This window comes from Gouania willdenowi, chromosome 18 (assembly GCF_900634775.1).
Source record: "Gouania willdenowi chromosome 18, fGouWil2.1, whole genome shotgun sequence".
NCBI lineage: Eukaryota > Metazoa > Chordata > Actinopteri > Blenniiformes > Gobiesocidae > Gouania > Gouania willdenowi.
In genome coordinates, this window is record NC_041061.1 from 23166272 (window position 1) to 23187247 (window position 20976).

At 36.6% G+C, this 20976-nt stretch overlaps 1 protein-coding gene across 1 annotated transcript; it reads left to right on the top strand.

The window, feature by feature from the left end:
• Nucleotides 1–1120: 1120 nt before the first annotated feature.
• On the top strand, nt 1121–9116 carry LOC114480181 (C-type lectin lectoxin-Lio2-like; the record flags this gene model as incomplete). The annotated part of the gene is made up of 3 exons (XM_028474077.1): nt 1121–1172; nt 8518–8877; nt 8971–9116. Coding segments are annotated over exons 1-3 (543 nt in total), but the record flags the coding sequence as incomplete, so codon positions are not given.
• Nucleotides 9117–20976: the final 11860 nt, after the last annotated feature.

Consider the following 20976-nt stretch of genomic DNA (forward strand, 5'->3'; position numbering starts at 1 on the left):
TTGCAGTTAAAGGACTCCTAACTTGAATGAATGTTAATGAATACGAAAAAAAAACGGGGCCTAAAATATGCGCTCAACACTCTCCATGCAAAGTTTGTGATTTAAAAAAAATAAACATAGCATGAGAATGTGAGCACCGGTGCGGTAACACGGACATTTTGGAGAAGTGGGAAAACGATGTTACCAATGATGAGGTGGTGAATTAAAGCCAGATTCATTGCATATATTTAATGCCCTCGCATATCAGAATTATATATCTAAGTAATCTTACCCAAGCCTGGTGTGTAATAAATGTGAACAGTGAGCCATTAGGTCATGTTTTTAAATATGTTCATAATAAGGCTCCGAGTGTACCGCTTCATGAACCGCAAAATGGGAATATGATCTACAATCGGACACACTTGGTGCACGGTGGCATAAACACATGATCCATGTGTTCTGGCTCTGTTGTGGACCAACAACAGTTTCAACTGGGAAGGTGTGATGGAGGGTGGGCTCAAGTGTGTCGTGCAGCAGAAACACCCTCTACCGGGGTGTGAGAGAGTGTGAAGCCACTGGAGGGTGGCACCGAGGCAGCTGCGGGGTGCTTTGCATTCCTTCCTTAGGGAGGGTTGGTGATAAACATAGTGTTAGGCAATAAAAAAAAACATAGAAAGCCTTTGTAAAAAGATTGCACTACATTGTTCACGTAAAAAAAAAAGAAAAATTCGGTTTTATAAGATTGACGACATTTCTCTTCAGACGTTTCTCTGTCTCTATTGCTATGTCCAAGGAACAGATAATAGAATACATTCATGTCATATTACAGCTTTATTAAATATGCTTTTAAATAAGTAATGCTTTGCCGACAACAACAGTAGAGAGGATAAAATGAGGCACTGAAAAAGATCTATCAGATTATTGGTCGACACTTTTCAGTCAAGAAGAAAATTACATAATGACTAATATCTTTTCCACAGGGTGAACCACAGAGGAATTAGCATTTCATTTGATTAAGGTCATGATAAACAAATCTTTGCTCGTCCTTGTTTAAAGGTGACCTTGGGCAACAAGAAAAAACAAGTAGCAAATTTGTTTAAATTGTGCCCTAATATAAACACAATCTAGAGTGAAACAATCCACTGAGCAGATCAGGATGGCGAGGATCTTACTGGCTCTCATGTGTCTTTCAGGTTAGTAGTCAATTATTTGGTTCAGAAAGTTATGATATGAAGACCTAAAAGTGGCAAAAACAATAAGCAGTTATTATAACTGACTATAACTATTTAAAAGGCTTACAGACGGAATGACAGCTTTTGAGGAAAACTATTGTAAACAAGTTTGTTCTACTGGACCTGTGGGTTTGGCAACAAGTTGGAGCTATCTTGCAGTTAAAGTTTGGAGATAAAATTTATTTTCTGAAATCTCATAAATGTTGAAAAATATTAAAAAAGGAGCAGGCTGTAATAGTACCATTAAAAAAATAATGATTATGGTTTAAAGCTCCTAAATATTTGCTATTCTTACTGTAAATGTTTGCAATGTGGCGGCAATTTCAGCATCACGTTTATTTTACCAATGAACGATAGTGTTTACCTCCATGAATTGATTAATATAATCGAGACATTACCAGGAAAGATAAGTTTTCCAATATGTGATTCTTTCTGCAACCTTGCACAAAATGTCCTATGTCTATCACACAATGTTTTTCTATTAAGTTGAAGAGAAATGTTTGCTGATTAACATGAGATCACAAATCTGAAATCAGTCTGTATGGTGTTTGATGGTAACGTAAGCCACCTTATAAGGGCTGGATTTGGTATCAGATATACTCCGATCCATTTTGGGGGATAAATTAATCTATTTGCCCGTCATCCTTCCAATATTTTGAACGTTTCAACAAAGACACAAAAATTGCATTTTGGTAAGAGAAAAATTTGCCATCAGAGAAATGAGGTCCTGAGTGTTTATTTTTTAATAATTATGAAGTGGTGTTATGGTGGTTTTAGATGAGGATGCAAAGTCAATATGGACTGTTTAGGGAACTCTGACTAAGAGATGATCAGGCCTGGGAGAGATAATAGTTCTGGAATTAACCATTTCTATCCCTCCTTTGTTACAAACAAGGTTTAAATATATATTGTACATAATTATTTTAATACAAATATAATAATTACAGAACTACCAGAGAGAGACCAAGGCACCAATTCATAATTATCCCATAATCACTAAACAAGATCCCATCACCCCAGGTATGCAGTCTGTTACTTTCCTTATTTTCCTACTGACCACTGCCCCAAAGATGTACACACCAACTGGGAAGAAGCTGGGAGCCAGTATCCTGATAACCACCTCCAAGTTTTCAGATGATATACAGCCTACTGGTGACATTGACTTGTACATTTTTATATCAAAGAAGATCAAACTGTACCTGGTCCCTGACTTTAGCCCAACCTCCTGGCCAATCAGTTACCTTGGAAAACGACCAGCCTTAGAATAGGTGGATCATTCTCTGGACATGCTGCTGTGTGATTGGATCTGACCGCTGACAGGACATGAAATATTTAGGCATTAATGCAATCCCTTCATTTACCTGATGAGATCCTAAAGGAAAGATATAGATTTTTATCTAATGTACTGACCAACATTAATCAGCTGATAAAACGTTCCTGGTTTAAACCAATGTGTTGTCATCAAGCCCTGCAAAAGCACAATAAGGAGCCATTAATTTGCTTTATAAACACAAGACAGAGCGTGGGGGCTGGGCGTTCACTGGTACATACATAGACTGTAGAAAATACATACATAGCACTGCGTGAAGGACGCTGAAATGCTCCCCTTCATAGGGGTTTTCATGTTTACATGTCAATGACAGCAGAGAGCTTCCTGGAGGCGGGGCTTCTCCAGCTCAGTGCCACGTCAAATTTGTCATCAAGGCGGGAGGTGTTTGTGCTCGCTCTGCAGTAAGAAAGGAGCAAATCACCCTCTAACTAACAATTGAGGGAATCAATGAAACAAACAATGTGATTTAGCGTAACATGGGACTTTAATGGAAACCTATCAGCTGAGCTGTTGTTTCGCAGCATATACGCATCCAGTGAAAATCCAGGGTGACAAAGTATATTATTGCCAGTACATTCCGCGGTCAGGAGCTCTTGGCGGCCGAACACAACGGTGTAAAAAACAATAGCTGCCCTTTTCGATGCCTGAACAAAATGAAACATAGGAAATCTATCTATAAATTCAAGGAAGGTCTGTGTGTGTAGGTGCGTGTGTGTGTGTGTGTGTGTGTGTGTGTGTGTGTGTGTGTGTGTGTGTGTGTGTGTGTGTGTGTGTGTGTGTGTGCGCGTGCGTGCGTGCGTGCGTGCGTGCCTGTAGCAAATATCTCCCCGACACGGTATGAGTTCAACCTGAATCTTCGTCAATAGGTTCCAAATACCCCAAGTGTGTGCACCCGTTATTTTGGAGTAATTTGGCGTCTCAAAACGTTAATTTTAAAATTACGGCTCCCTCGGTAAGAGCGCGGTATTGAGCGCACTACTTCCGGTTCCGGGTTCATGATGTCACTGTGTCGCAGTTTGTTTGGGTTAAAAAAAGAAAAGGTCAACATTAAAAATGTTTTTATACTGCTAAAAGTCACACACACACACACACACACACACTATAAATGTAATAAAATACTAAATGAGTAAAATAAAACAAAACACTAAACCTAAAACACACAAAATGACTCCAAAAAACATACATTTCAGAAAATTATGAAATTGACTCAAAATACACAAAACTACATATTTATACACAAAATGACAACAGAAATGCACAAAGCTACACCAAAGAACATACAAAAATAGTCAAAATGATTCCAGAATCACAGTACAATGGCAACAAAAAACAATAATTTTGTAAAAGTGACTGCAAAACTAATGACTCCAAAAAAACATACTATACAAAAAAATCCAGATCCAGAATCAGACGGTGCAAAAACAGACACCGCAAACAGTTCCAGGTTCACAGTTTTTACTCATTGCTTAAACCAAAGTAAGTATTGAAGCTGTTTTTACCATACCTTAAACAAAGTATAACCATACCTTTAACAAAAGTGCTGCTTTGCACTTTAGTTGCATTTCTTTAACACACTTGTTCCTGCACACTACACACTATTTCATACATTAGACACTTAGTTCAAAAAGGAAATCTCAGGGTACCGTTGGGAAAACACATCTATTCAAAACACAATACACATTGGGTAATTGAAAATACTTTGACACACAACTGAAAATACTTAGTGACAAAATTGGAACCAATCAGCAGCTACAAAAAGGCCTCAGTTAAGCCATACATGAACTGCTGGGTGCAGTGTTACTTCACCATTTACATACTGATCAGAAGATGAACCAACCTAAAGTCTCAAAAGTTTGGGGCTATTTTACTGAAAACTTACACACAGCACATAATCACAGCTTGAGCTATAGAATATGTTAATGTTTAGTTCAGTCACAACTTTGAATCAAAACCATTTCTACTTGTTTTTATGGCAAACGCTTACTGTAATCCACCATTTGTGGGCAACCAGTAAGCAGCCAATCCAGGCATGGAGACAGTGAACTTGTGTAGAACTAACTGAAAAACTTTCCAGAACCAGTCAAATCAAACCCAATTCACTAAAGTTTAACATTATCAAGTCGTACGAATGCTCACATTTTCTAAACAAGCTCCATTTTTACTCCCATGATGCTTTAATGCTACAGCTGTGAGCTCCAGGTTTCCCATGTTTCTGTTGGCTGCAGAGAGACTGGGAGGCAGTCACACCCTGTTACACACCCTCACTGTTTCCACTGTTCCCACTGTACTCCGCACCAACGAGGAAGTGAGAGACACATTGACAGAGCTGCAGAGGGATGTCCAAGGAGGATTCTTCTATTACAGGACTGTCAAACTCATTTAAGTTCAGGGAACAAATACCGACCAGTTTGATCTGAAGTGGGCCTCAGATTATAGGTGGAGAAAATGATAGAAATGTTACGCAATATATGTAAAATAATAAGTGAGAGATATCCGTCCCTGCGGGATTAGAACTTCAATTTTCTTAAATTTGTGATTTTTAAAAAAATCTAATTTGAGGAAATTTTGTGGAATAATTTGAGCAAAATTGAAACACTTCAGAAAAAAAATATTTGAATTCTTTAACAATTTCAGATTGAAATTGACTGCCATCGTGTGATATTAGGAGGAAAACTGTGATCCCTTTTGTTTAGGAGTAACAACAGGAACAATGACTGCAGACGAGAACACATCACAAAAAAAAAAAAAAAAAAAGGGACAAAAAAAAAAAAAAAAAGGGAAGAAACGAGGTTGGATGTAAAATTATCTGTGTTCAAATTAGGGGACGGATCTGGATAAGCATAATGCTTTTTTCCGTCGCCCTTTCCGGCATGAAAAAGGACAAAAAAAGGACAAAAAAAAAAAAAAAAAAAACAAAAAAACAATGATGTGATTTTGCTCTGAATGTCAAATGAATTTCTGTGAATGCGACCATGTCGGAAATGAACTGAATAAATAAATAAATAAATAAATGTGGGTATTTGGCGGGACTGAGTAATCTACAACTGAATTAGTTGGTCAGTTAATGATTAATTTTTAAATGTCCATTTGACTTTCTCCTGCTGGCTAAATTAGATGAACGAAAAGGAGATTTGGTCCGCAGGCCTTGAGTTTAACACGTGTACTATTAGATCGAGTTTAGTATTATTTCTGCCATAATACATAGTCATCTTAAAGATGTAAATCCTTGTTTTAATCAGAAATAAAATGGGTTAAAAGTGACCAAAAATGGTGGAAATATTGGGGAAATGGGATTTTAAAAACCACAGAAATTGGTTCAAAGTTGCAAATTAGAGTGGACAAAAACAGACAAAAAAAGTGTTATAAAGGGTTCAAAGTGTCAATATTGGCTTAAAAGTGGCAGAAATGGGGGGAGGGTGGTTGAGACAAAGTAATTTAGCAAATAATGAGCATGACAAATCGTGAATGTGGTTAAATTGGCAAAAAAAAAAGCATGAAATACGGCAAAAAGTGGTAAAAAGTTACAATATTGGGTCAACATATGTGACATTAGGAGGAAAAGTGATGTACATGGGAGTAATGTAGCAAAAATGCATTAAAATGAGCAAAAAAAACGGCAAGAAAAAGATGAAAATGGTGAGTTTGGTGTAGTTGCAGAAAAAAGGGTGAAATCAAACAAAAATGGGCTCAAATTGTTCAAAAATATATTCTTAGTTTCTTGAAGGCAATCTGGCAACCCCTTCCCAGTGTCTCGTGGTCCCAAAGTTGCCCACGTGTGCACTACAGTAAGTCTAACATGCATGACTTTATGATGCAAAAAAATAAACACACACACAAACTGAAGAACATGCAAATCAATTTGCTGCTTATTTAAAGGAATTACAGCTGTCAACGTGCACACACAATTTATTTATAAATCCTGAGCTGCACCACAAACCACACGTACCTCCCTCAGTAACAGATATAGCATGTGGCATAGGAGTGCCTGTTAATTACACACACACACACACACACACACACACACACACACACACACACAATATATATATATAATAAATACTAAATGAGTAAAATAAAACAAAACACTAAACATACATTTCAGAAAATTATGAAATTGACTCAAAATACACAAAACTAAATATTTATACACAAAATGACAACAGAAATGCACAAAACTACACCAAAGAACATACAAAAATAGTCAAAATGATTCCAGAATCACAGTACAATGGCAACAAAAAACAATAATTATGCAAAAGTTTCACTAAAACACAACAGAAAGATACAAACATACACATAATGACTCCAAAAAACATACATTACCAAAAAATACACCAAACAAAAAAATATAAAAAATTCTTGCAACATATCAAGCTTGCATATTAAGGCTGCATATTGACAATTAAATAATTTTTTTTCTTTCCACAGACTCTATTTTCTTCCAAAATAATCTTTTTGTTACTTTAGTTATCTTACAACGGATTTAAAACTTAAGGTTAGCCACAGGTGCAGGAAAGTTGATGGTAAGTAGAGGTTGTAGGAGTTGAAGTAGGCAGTTATTGCATAACGTGATTTATTTTTATGTTAACCAATTGTTTTATCATCATTTTATTTGACGTTATTGTCATTAATCATCAACATCCTCTGTACAGTAAGAAATAACATTTCATTATTTTATTTTATTATTATTTTTAAAGCTACAAAGAGCCATTGCAAAAGAGTCAAAGAGCCACATGAGGCTCCAGAGCCGCAGGTTGCAGACCCCTTGAGTATGTACACCTCTTTGTACATCCAACCTTTAAACACAAACTCATTTAGCCATAATTGACTACTCTACTTAAGCCCCCACGATATGAATACATACTTCCGACGGGCATTGCACTAATGTATATAATAATTGTAAAAAAAACAAAAAAAGAAAAAAAAAACAAATACGTTATGGCTGATTAATCTTTCTGTAAATCCAGTCCTTGTATTTTTTTAAACGTAACAGGCACATGTACACATATTACAGTTAATATCTTTACGTTCAGTATATAGATAATACAGAATATCAGTTTCACTTTTAGTAGCCGTTATACCACCTTGTATCACCTTTTTTGGGATAATCTGACGTGTTTGAGACCCAATGCAACGCATCGGTTGGACAAAACAATTAACTATCATCTTAAATGGACTATTGTCTTAAATGGACTATTCTTGTGACCGGAAGAGGTGAAGAGGAGAAGAAAGCAATATAGCCGCCTATGTGAGGGTGTGAAGCAGCTGACTCAGCTGATAGTTGAGAGTTTACTTTCCTGTGGCGCAGAGCGAGCGGTCACAATCAGTTCTATTTTTAGTAGCAGTTATACCGCCTTGTATCGCTTTTTTGGGATGATCTGACGTGTTTATGACCCAGTGTAACACAGCGGTTGGACAAAACAATGAACTATCGTCTTAAATGAACTATTTCTGTGAGGTGAGGAGGAGAAGGAAGACTGTTAATGATTAACTGCTGCTGTTACTGTGATAAACACATGCTGAAGGAGTGTGCGTGTGTTTATGTCTACTCATGCATAGGCAGCTTGTTTTTGGGAGCGCTCTGAAAGTGACTTTTCAGAAGGCTAAAACTCCAGAAAATAGCTAAGTTTGGGAAAATAAACCTCAAATTCTATGTTGTTGGGATTTTTAGAACAAATGGAGATGGGTGAAAAATAGCAAAATACTGGATCTTTAAAGGTTTAGATGCATGATCAATATACGTCTGACTGAATCTTGTATTTGTGTTTTAGTGGTCAAGTGATGTGGTGTGTTTGGTGATCAACAACACTACCATATACACAGACACTTAAATTCAGCAGAAAAAAGTGGTTTTAGAGTTTAGTTACTCTTTAAAGTAACTTTGGTCCTTTGTTGTCATACATTAAGTCAGACTTCTTCAAACCCCTGCATGTACATTGTGCTTCCACATTCATTAAAGTGTTTGTTTCTCCACAGGGTGGTCTTACTCCACATGCCTACAGTACCACTATGTTGCTGATCAAAAGACTTGGACTGAAGCTCAGACCTACTGCAGGCAGACTTATGCAGACCTGGCCACAATTGGAAACAAAGAGCAGAACGACCAGCTTCTAGACACCATTACATCAGCTGGTCAGAGCTCAGAGGTCTGGATGGGTCTGTACAGCACAATCGACTGGAGATGGTCAGATGGATTCTCAGGAGTCGGTGCTAACTATAGTAACTGGAGAAGTGATCAACCTGACTTTTATTCAGCTAATGACCTTTGTGTTGCAGTAAGAAATGTATGGAGTGATGTGCTTTGTTCATCTAAGCGGCATGTTGTTTGTTACAATGGTGAGAAAATGAAAAATCAAAACTTAATTTCTATAAAATATAATTATAGTGTAAGAATACTCCTCTCTAAAACCCTAATGATTGTCTCAACAGGGTCACAGTTGGATCCCAACGTTTTTTTTGTGAATTCTTCTGAAACTTGGCCAGTCGCACAGAAATACTGTCGAGAAAATTATGTGGACCTGGTGACTGTGACAAATATCAAAGTGGTGGAAAAGATTAACAGTGAGACAGAGGGCTCATTGGTATGGATTGGGCTACACAGACCTCCAAACTTTTTCTGGTCTGATGGAAGCAACTTCACCTTCAGCAACTGGGGCAGTGTTCATAATAATCTCAACTCCATGAAAGTTATCTGTGCTGTGACCTCATCAACCATGGGGGGAAAATGGAAGTTTTTATCCTGTGAAGAAAAACTGCCATTTGTCTGCTACAGTATGCCTCATGGTTAGTGGGTTAATGATAATCATAAAATGAAACTGGGAAAGTGTTTTATAAATTAGGCAAATACTGCCTAACATTTTTTACCCTAATCCAAAACATTATTAGTGAGAAGGAGGAACTATTATTGGGAAGATGTTGGACAATCTAGACGTGGATATAAAAGAGGAAGTGGTGTCTAAACAAAAGTCCTTTTTTTAAAAAAAACGAAACTATTCAAATTACAAAGCAAACATAAGGAAAAGTAGAAACCAAAGCTACCTAAATAACTGACTAATTGACCTTGATGACAATCCAATCACAATGCAGTAAACATGCCGAGTGCAAACACTTCTTTAAATGGTGAGGGAAGACAATCAGTACACACGGCCCACCTGGGTGGAAACACAAGGGACTAAACACAAACACACTCTACTTAACAAAACAGGGTGTGTGGAAACACACAGACATGAACCACACACACAGACAACCAACTAAATACCAAAAAAATAACTGAAAACTAAATAAAACCAGGTTCACTGACAAAATGGAAACTCATAGAAAATAGAAAACGAATAGGGTTTGAACCTAAAACCTTCCAGACACAGATTGTGCCACTTATTAAAATAGATACAAATAATTGCAAAACAAACACAGAAGATAGGTGTACAACTGATACAACTTTTTTACTTCTTGTACGATACAACTAAAGTTTTAATCATAGTTTTTGTCGACTACATTTTTTAAAATGACAATGGTGAATGGACTTGATTAATATAGTGCTTTATCACCACTCTGGAGTAGTCTCAAAGCGCTTCACATTATCAGGGAATTCACACATTCACACACCAATAGGACTGAGCTGCCATGCAAGGCACTAGTCGACCACTGGGAGCAACTTAGGGTTCAGTTCTTGCCCAAGGACACTTTGTGAGACTGGAATCGAACCTTCAACCTCTCAATCAGAAGCCGACCCCTCTACTACAACTACATTAAAATGTATCAATATTTTTGTTAGTTTATAAAAATGTAACTATAATTTCATCACATGGAACGAAATCCAATCAGAACTCATGTGATTATATGATTTTACGCATTGATCACATCAAATACGTCATTAAATTTAAAAACATTAAATCAGGTTGATCAATAACAACTGAAACTTGAAAAAATGTATAAACTCCTAAGCTTTATATTTAGGTCTATTATTTCTGTAACAGATTTAGTCGACTAAAATCTTAATATCATTTATTGACTAAAACTATATCTAAAATAATCCTGATAACTTCATTTTGACTGAAACTATGCTGCATTTTAGCCCAAAGACTATAAATAAAACTAAATAAAACATTTGCTGTCATAATTAACACTGATTGTAACCTTGCATATTGGATGATATTGATTGTACCCACTGTTATTACTTATTTTGTAGTGAGGATTATTAGAAAAGACTTGATCATGTGATATTACTCTAACAGAAAACATTAATCAGCAACAGGTATGAGAAAAAACTGGCCCATTCATTATTAACCAATGGATTATGGAGATGTCAACCTTTAAATTTAGAATGCTCTACAACTGAATACAAATAATAATAATAACAATAAAAAGATTTTAAAAAAACTCAATAAATCTAATAAAAACTATAGATCATGTTAGACATTTTAGATGCAGGCCAATATTTTCCTTTTTGTTTGTATTTTCAAAATAAATGTTGTTAAAATACAGCATTACAATTAATGGCATTACTACGAACACTAATTAAAGCTTTTTCTTTTTTCTGATGAGCAGCATATAGACTGCAGCTTAAGATAACTTCTGGGAATTCTGCCTTGGACCTCAATGACCCAGCAGTGAAAAAGGACCTCCTCAAAAAGGTGAATCCCAAACTTTCAAAGGCCAATTTTATGGTTTTTTATAATAACACAAGGCTTGAATCAGACAGATCATGTCTTCATGTGAGGGCTGGCAAAGGTGACCATTATAGCTTAATGACACCAATCTGAAACGTATACACCTGCTATAAAGGCAAACTACAAGGTGACCCTAGGTCAGGGTTGGAAATATGTGGCTCTGGAGCCATGAATAGACGCCTCATTGGCTGTGGAGGGACATGCTGAAAGTGCTGCCATCTTGGTGCATGTACATCTACAGGGGTATTGGTAAGAGGTGGAGAATTATTCACTGAATCTTCCAAACTTTTTTTATTTATTAAAAATATCACACATGTACAATAGCTAGTACACAGGATGCTTAAATATTTTGAAAATGGTGGTTTTATTATCTTATTACAAATTTGACTTACAATCTTGTGGATGTTTAAATGAACCAACATACAAACCACATTCTGTGGAATCACTTTTCACAGGTAATGTTTACGTACAGGTAATCAAACTATGATTCTGAATCAACGCCATGTTTCAATTTAAAACTAAACTGAAGGCAAAGGTATTAATTGAAAACAGCTATTGATAAATGTTGCTGGGGGTGGGGTACTGCAAAGTAACCCCTTAGCCCTTCAGCTGGCTGCTCCGAGAGGTGACAAAAATGTTTCATCTTTGAAGAAGAACATTCAAACAGCCATAACTTCTTCAAATATTAATAGATTTCTATGTGTGTGACATCAATGGAAAGCTTAGAAACCACACTTTCAGAATCTGTAAATAACTCAAAATTATTTCTGACAATTAGTATGATTTATATGTGTCTTTTACATTTAAAGTCATTCAAAATGCCCCATAGGACAATTAGTTTATATTTTACTATCAATTTTAGAAAGAGATTGTTCTAAGGGTATATGATTTTTTTTCAATGGCTACGTTTACATGAGAGTTTTAATTCCCCTTTAATTCAGAATAAAAATGTAATCCTCTTTAAAAGGATTATTAATTCCCTTGTAAACACCTAATTCCTAATTAAAAAGGCCAATCCGAAGTAGGCGGTTGGTTTGTTCTGATTTTAATTCAGAATTGAATAATTCCTCGATCTTGTATACGTTTTGTTCCGCTTTAAATAATACTGGTCGTTCTGCCATGCTCATCCTGTCACGATGATGTGCTGACGAGCACATAATCCAGGATGGCCGCCCGAAGTAAGCGTTGGACTCGATCCAAGATTATTTAGGAACCTTAGAAGTTATGGATATAATGAAAAGAGTGGATGGATGGACATATTACACACACACAGACATACAAAGACACAGACGCACACACACACGCACACACACACACATCAGAAAATGACAAGCTTCATTGGGCAACATGAAGCATTACATCAGGCCACATAGCTTCACAAATGTCGTGCGGGTCATTGAAAGTTCTCCTTCTACTCAAAATCCTGTAGAGTGGAGGTAGAGCAGCCATTGCACAAACTCCTGGCTTTGATTGGCTACAGTATGGTCTTCTGCCTCTATTCTCTGGTACTCTATCTTACTTCTCCTGCTCAGCTGACGAAAGTAAAACAGTGTGTTATTGTCAAGCTGTTGCTTCAAAACAGTCAAAATAAAAGTGAAAATAGTAGCTATTAAGTGGTCTTTCTCTGTTGTAGCCGAAAAGAAAGGGTTTGTTTTTATTTTTTTCCGGTAGACGTGAATACGTTATGTTCGCCCCCTGTCCAATCAGAAGCCTTCCCAAACCACAGGCCTGAAGCAGAATTGAATGAAGGCGATTAAACATGTTTTCCATGTAAACCTCAATTTGGAATTACTACTTCCATGTAAACACGAAGCAGAACACTTTAATTCTGTATTATTTAATTCAGAATAAATGATTCAGAATTTAAAAAAAGCATCATGTAACCGTGGCCATTGTTTAAAAAAGCCACCTTCAGCGTTTCAATCGTTTCGATCGTGTGTAAAGTTCAGAAATCGCCCAATGCAGGGGGCTGAACAGACCATTAGAAGTGCTGAGTAAGGAGATGAGTCTGCAGAAAAAGGTATTAGGCCAGCCAATGAAATAACAGAAGAGGTGTCAAGTTCAAGGCACTTTAAAAGTGTGGGGTTTTCAGCTGTGTTATAGTCTCAGTGTTTTATGATCTGATCTTTTGGCTCTTGCTAATATTTTCATGTAACTCACAACTGGAAAACTCTCCTCACATTTTGTACTATGCATTGTCATTGCTTTGTGTTTTAGGGGGATTGGTTTTGGGGTAGTGCAAGATTAGACAAATATCATTATAAAGTTCTTTTAGAGTCTGAGTAGTAGCTCGTAAATCTTTCCATAAAAACCTAGAAGTTTAAATCATGTTCATCCAGAGTCATTCAGTGATTTTGTGTCTAAAGTTGTCAGAAAATACAGAGCAGAAATCATTCTGAATGACTGAAGGAGGCAGAAAAAGGCTGACAGACCTCAGGAAATGAGCAACAAACTAATGTTCTTAACTCAACTCTAAAGGAAAACATTTGAACCCTAAAGTTGTGTGTGAAATGATTTTGAATTGTGTAACAATCTCAGACAAACTGTTTTCCAGCTTGAAGAAAGACTGAAGTCGAAAGTCGAGAGAAAAGTCACCCTGAAGTGGAGAAACCCACAAGATGGGAAGGTCTTCAAAAAGCTTCATACAGTTGTGGACAGTAATGATCCTGAAGACTGTAATGGAGATTATGTTTAAGTGCTGTAGTCATACATTAGGTTGAAACTTTAACAACAAATACTTTCTACTCAACTACATCAAGGCTGTAGGGAAACTAAGTACTGATACTATAAGTAGATGTTCTAGTATATAGTATATAGTATGTAAATATAACTGTGTTTCCATTTCAGATTTTCGCAAAATAAAAGCAATATTTCTAAATGTCGACAAAGTATAATTGTGCTTTGAACGCGTTTCCATTCAACGTTGTTTTGGGCTGGAGCCTCGTAGCTCACGTGAAATCTCATCCCGCGAGACTTCGCTGCAGAAAGTCAGACTCTCCAAACCTCTTTATAACACTCTGTATTTCTTTGTTGTTTCACGTCTAATGTTGCAGTAATCATTTTAAAGTATAATGCTAAAAACTGTCCCAGTCTCCTCTGCTGTCCACACGTACCGCATCATGTTTTCTCAGAGAGCAGTGGTCACGTGACCAAGTACGTCACATGTAATTGCAGAAAAAGTGGCACTTTTGTGACACATTTTAATATTTAAATGTTTGAAATTCCTCCTCATGAAAGCGTCAAAACTTTTGAGCGATTTTTGAGTGTTTTTTTCGAAAGTCAGGTGTTTCCATTTCAATTGTGCTATTTAGATTTTCTGCATTTCCAAAGATAATGCTTGTGACTTCAGGGAAACAAAGTGGAAAGATTTAATGACAGATTATATCAAGGATAGCCTAAACTTGACACAGAGCAACTTTGCTGCATCTTCAATAATATTCTACGATACAAAGTTAGACTGAAGTTTAAAGTTACATTTCTTATATTTAAGAAGCGTTTTGACTTAATTTTTACTGTGATATCTTGTGTTTTTTAGCCAAACTGTGATTCGCTTGATGTTATTTTTGTTCCGGTTTGTTTATGGTGTGATATGACGTCACTCCTCAAGATTTTGGCACAACTTTCAATCCGTGAAAAAAAACAGAAATGTAAGGGGAATTGCTTTGTTAGTGTGTTTGGGGTCACACTGGCATCAGTAGAGGACGAGAACAACTTTGGAATGAAAAACAGGTTCAATTTTTAAAATGCTAAGAATCGTCACCAGCAGCTTTAAGTTCAAACTAACAACTTTTATTTCAGTGCAGAATACATTTGTCTGTCATATTTTGTCATTTAAACTTTATTATGTCACACCAGTTTGTGTGTCTGTAGGAAGACCTGATTAATAAATAATAATAATTAAAATAGGCTTTACAATGTCCAGCTCTTAGTTGTGCTGTGCCTTTCTTTCTGTTTGTCTTGCAACAGCTTAGAAAAAGGTATAACACCCTTAGCACTGCTCTCAATGACTGTTTTACTCGTATAAACTATCCTGAATGTAAGAAATAAAATGCCTGAAAATGTGTCTAATAATGTGTAAATAAAATAACTCACATGACCATCACTATGTTTGTTGTCCAATAACGTCTGTCCTGAACAAACCACAAAGATAAACACCAGATTTCCACTGAATGTGTAATGTCAATGACTCCAGAACATCTTCCATGCTCCGCTGTCCATTAGTTATGGTGGACATATTAGATTAATGCATTACTAAGTAACTGGCATCTGTGCCTCTCAAGGCAAATTTATTTGTATAGCTCATTTCATACACAAGGCAACTCAATGTGCTTTACATGATAAAACATTCAATTGTTTAAAATCAATACGAACAATTAAAATCACCAGTAAAATCAATTAAAATCAATTAAAATCACCAGTAAAATCAATTAAAATCACCAGTAAAATCAATTAAAATCACCAGTAAAATCAATTAAAATCATCAGTAAAATCATCAACAAACACATGACATCAACAACATGACCAAAAATCTCTCTCTCAATCATACGCAGTATGATTTAAAAATGTTCACATTGGATGCTGACTTCAACTCTGCTGGCAGTTTGTAAAACTTCTTACAGCATAACGACTAAAAGCAGCATCACCATGTTTACTGTGAGCTCGGGGCTCCACTATCTGACCTGTGTCCATAGATCTGAGAGACCTGCTGGGTTCATACCTGACTACCATGTCACTGATGTATTCTGGACCAAACCCATTCACAGATTTATACACTATTCTGAGGCTGACTGGGAGCCAGTGTAAATACTTTATAAACACAAAGAACCTTCAGCCAAAACAGGTTAAAACTCAAGGAAAGACACAATATTCCATCTCCAGGGCTCTCAAGTTTTGAATTCAGTTCAGAGTGAGACTTTGGCTGCAGCGGTGGTTTGGGTACAATCTGATAAAAGACACATACATTTGTACAAAAAAAAATTAGCATTCAACATTTCTTACTGCAGGGGTGCTTATCAAGTGCATGTGTTTATGGTTAGTGTTGTTCAATGTAGTTGTTAGTGGCAGGTTTTGAGGCCTTCAGCACAGGGGAAATTACATCATTGCCAACTTTTATTAATTGTCCATTTGCATGTAAGTGTAACGGATGCTGCAGGGGAAGAAGAACCTCACACAAAAAGTTAGTAAAAAACAAATTCAATATGTTTAAAACTACAAATGCTTAACTTCACTAATCAATCAATCTTTATTTATATAGCGCCAATTCACAACACAACACTCAACTAAACTTTATTTATATAGCGCAAATTACAAAGTCATCTCAGTGCGCTTAACAAAATATAAAGTTCATAGAAAGAAAAAGAACCCAACAAGACCCACATGAACAAGCATTAAGGGACAGCGGGAAGAAAAAAACGTCCCCTATTTTATAGGAAGAAATCTCCAGTGGAACCAGGTTCAGAGGTGGCAGCCATCTTGTTCGACTGTTTGGGTTAGTGAACAAAAGGGCAAATTTCAGTGTATGCACCCTGTATTTTTTATTGAAGAAATATGAAAAACTTCTTTTTTCCCCCTAAAACCACAGTGAGTTTGGTAGGTTGTCAATAAATGCAATCCAGAAACACAAAACATGTGCTGACAACATCAACTGAAAAAATAACTATTAAACCACATTTCTACATGATTTTGCATTAATTTATTACAACAAAAATTAAAAAAGAATTGGCTTTTGGTCACTTTTTTTGTCAATACTTTCATCTTTACATTGGCAATCAACTATTCCACCAAGTTATGGCATCAGTCAATATGCCATTCTTTTCAACTAACTGTATACTCATTCCACATAAAAAATTATAAAAATCCAACCTATACCAATAGAACTCACTGGACTAAAAGGACACAGGGTAAAGTGAGGAATAGCTTATTTTGCTATCCAAGCCACAGTGAGAAATGGAAAACCTATTATTATTATTGGGATCTGATGGTCAGACAAGCTTCACTATGAAGGATCTCCTCAATCTGGACAGCTGGACTAAAATTAAATTGAATAGATAGTTGAATATCTTCAAGCTGTTGGATTATTAAACTCAATTTAAACATGGAATCAGTTGAAGACTGAACAGCAGGTGGCAGCAAAGTATTGTCTGGTCTGCTGTAGGAAAAGAAGATATCCCAGGGATTCTGAACTCATTTTGGGGAACACGTTGATTTAAATGACTGTAACTCTGCTAATATTTACTCTATCGCAGAAATTCCACCAGTTTCTGAAAGCTGAGGAATTGCTTCTGAGAACCAGTATCATGTCATTTTGGTAATTTTAGACAAACGTGACAGAATCATTACAGATGTGCTTTGCTTTGACATACAGAGAGAAGACTAAAGTCCAAGAAGAATTAAGAAACCAGATGATGGTGGATTTAATTGAGAAACATCAACAGGAAGAAGCTCCTGGAAGATAAAACCTCCATGGAGGTTCAGAGAGGAATTTGAAAAGTTTTTTTTTAAATTAACATTTACAATAAAGTGCACCACATGTCATGTGAAATTATTGATACAAAATGCATGATATGATAACAGACAATAACTAAGAATAAAAGGAAAGACAAAAATAGCTGGGAAACATTTTAGTGGTTTTCAGGTTTACAGTGTTTACAGAATGAATGGTACGGTTTAACAGCTTTTTCTTTTTTTAACATATTTTATAGTATTGAATAAATTGATGATCAAAATGATGTCTGTTTGGTTTTGTCTGTGCCCATTTTGTTTCATGTATTTTACAGGAAATGAAGTCAGTCATGGTGGGACTGCAGCTCCCTCTAGTGTCAATAACTGAGATTACAGCTCACATAGTGTAATGTGAAAAGGAAGAGTGGAGATATGTTTGAAATGTTTGGAGAGCTCTGCATCTTCTCAGTGTCACACATGCTGCTCCTGTTAGTGACAGTTCATGAGATATCATTAGTAGTTTGTAACTTTACTGTTTCTCAGTCCATCTGTGACTGTTTCATCAACTGAATTTTGATGATCTCTTTCTATCACGTCTTACAGAGACCACCATCAACTTTATTCATGACAGCAGCTGCCTCTTACCGTGCAGATTCAAACATGGGACCACTATAATCATCCAGTGGAATAAGCCTTTTCACACACTGGAATTGCGCATGCGTGACCTGGGGGTGGGGTCATAGGTCGAGAGGGATAAAAACCTAAACAAGCTCATTCACTCTGTTGATATTTCCAACCTAACAGTGTTTGTAATGTTATCTCAAACTAGACATTCTGCCTGCATGGAAACACCTGGTGCTAGACTATGTGTGAGTGGAATAAGAATGACTATGGGGTTGCGTGGACATCAGTAAGCAGTGTGTAAGTAGTGTGATGTATACAACAGTGGTCAGAAGTGGGGGATTAACTACAACCCCAAACATAATGTTAACATAACATAAAATTCCCACTTCCTATTACCAAAATACATGATATTTCAAAAAATACATAAGTACTGTGACTATTTTATATTATTATGTTCAATTGTGCACTATTTATGAGTGCACTATTTAATGCGTGCTGTAGACTATGGTTCTTACTTACCCCAGTTTCAGGGGGACATGTTTAAGAGTAACTCAGAATCCGGACCGTGAGGTGAAGTAGAGAGTGACTTTTATGCTGAGCTGTATTGCCGTGTTGGTATGTTCCCAAGTGGAGGAAATAAAGAGAAAACTGGGGTTAAGACTATCGTATCCCGTTTTTACTCAACGCCAGAAGGACTGGAGTGAAAAAAGGGTTACAGTACATTCAACTCAGGAGCTAAATGTCACGGGGCTACCCCGTGCCTTCTAAACTGTTTGTAAGGTTTTAATGTAAAAACTAATGCATTATTAGTAGTATAAGTGTTTCTCACCCATTGCTCCATGTGCTTTGCTTGTTAAACCAGGAAGTGGCAAACAGAACAGAAGCCGTTGGTTGGTTTATATAGTGGTGTGCCTCTTGGAAGGTACCACATGTAATAGAGTTGGAGGGGTGTTTCTTAGCAAATACAATTAACTATTTTTCAAGTATATGTCAAAATTTGCTCACCTCTTAACATTGCTAAAGTTAATATACAATTGTTTGGTAAATGTTAAATGCATTTTTGGTCATTAATTTGTCTGAGATGAGTTAATTGATTTCCCCTCAGATCATGTGCTTTGGTACCTCCCCCTCAGTACTATATAAGAGGTAAATACTGCTGCACTTTTACCACTGTAAATAAATACACTTTGACTGCATTTTTGGGAACCTTGGACTACTTTTTGAGCCTACCCAATAGGCCATTCTTACAGTAAATAAAGAAGGTTTTCACTGGATCACATAATTATTTGCTAACACCAACAGTAGAAAGAAAATGAGGGACTCAAAAGGGTCTGATCAGATTATTGGTGTAGCATTTTAGTTAAGAAGAAAATTACATGATGAGTAGGGTTGGGCATTGTTTAGATTTTGACGATTCTGATTCTGATTCCGACTCTCAGTTTTGATTCCTGTTCTAAACAATTCTCAATTTTGATTCTTTGAGTTGTGCAGGTCAGCAGTTTACAGATTTCACAGGATAATGTTTTCATTTGAAAAAGCCTTTACACAGCCCACTTTGATTAATTCACTGAGTTGATACAGTTTAATTTGGTTGCTGTACTGTAACAAGGGTATTCAGTTACAAAGGTCCCCAACTGTAACTGTAAAAGTGAAACTTGCTGAAATAAAACTACAAACAAGTTGTCATCAGTGTAAAAAACAGAGCTGCAGCCCAGGTAGATGTGAAACTAAATAAAACAAACTCAAACCCTGGAGCAGTCATATGACAAATCAATCAACAGTTTTTGTAGTGAAAGATTACGTTAATTCGGGTCGTTCTGCGCTTGTGCGACTTGTGGAGATATTGATGACATAATCCAAGATGGCGGTGGCCTGGACTCCAGCCTAGAATATTTAATAAGAGCCTTAAAAGACATGGATATAATAAAAAGAGTGGATGGACGGAAGCGTAAACATGCAGACTTTCACACGGACTTATTAAACACACACGGACCTCGGTAAACACGGTAAATGGAACAGGCTTTACTGGCTGGCACTAGGACCGGAGACGAAGTAAATGCGTCCCCGTACTGCATGTATAGGCTGTATATCACCAGTTTATCATTTTACCAGTTGTTAGAGCTACAATCTTTACCAGGGAGCAAATATTTATTCCTGGTGATTGTATTTCAGGGTTTTACTGGGCTTTTTACCGGTGATTATATCCTATCTTCCTTCCGCTCTGCGGTTCAAACTAAAACCGTAGCCAGAGCAAACCTGTCAAGTATCCCGTTTCGGCCGGGAAATTCCCATATTTTACCCTTCTTTCCCAATATCTTCCCGTATTAATATTTTCCCGTAAAATCCCGTATTTTAATGTAATAATAATTAAAAGATGCCTTACTAAACTGAACGCCGTCACTAGCCTCGCGAGAACTGCCACCTGAAACGACCTGAGTGACAGTTCTCATGATAATAGTGCCGACAGTGGCAACAAACCTGGAAACAACTCAGAAAAGAGATGAATGAATAAAGATGTTCCGGCCAAAAAAAACAAATAACTCGTGTAAATACGTTGTGAAATGGGACAGAGAGCTTACAGTACCTTCCTAAAGAGCAGCAGGATAGGACAGTTACACGTTCTGTTAGATTAATAACTGAGATTTTAGCGTCTCCCACAGCGGAAGGAACCACGTAAGTCAGTATGAAAAAAATCAGCCAA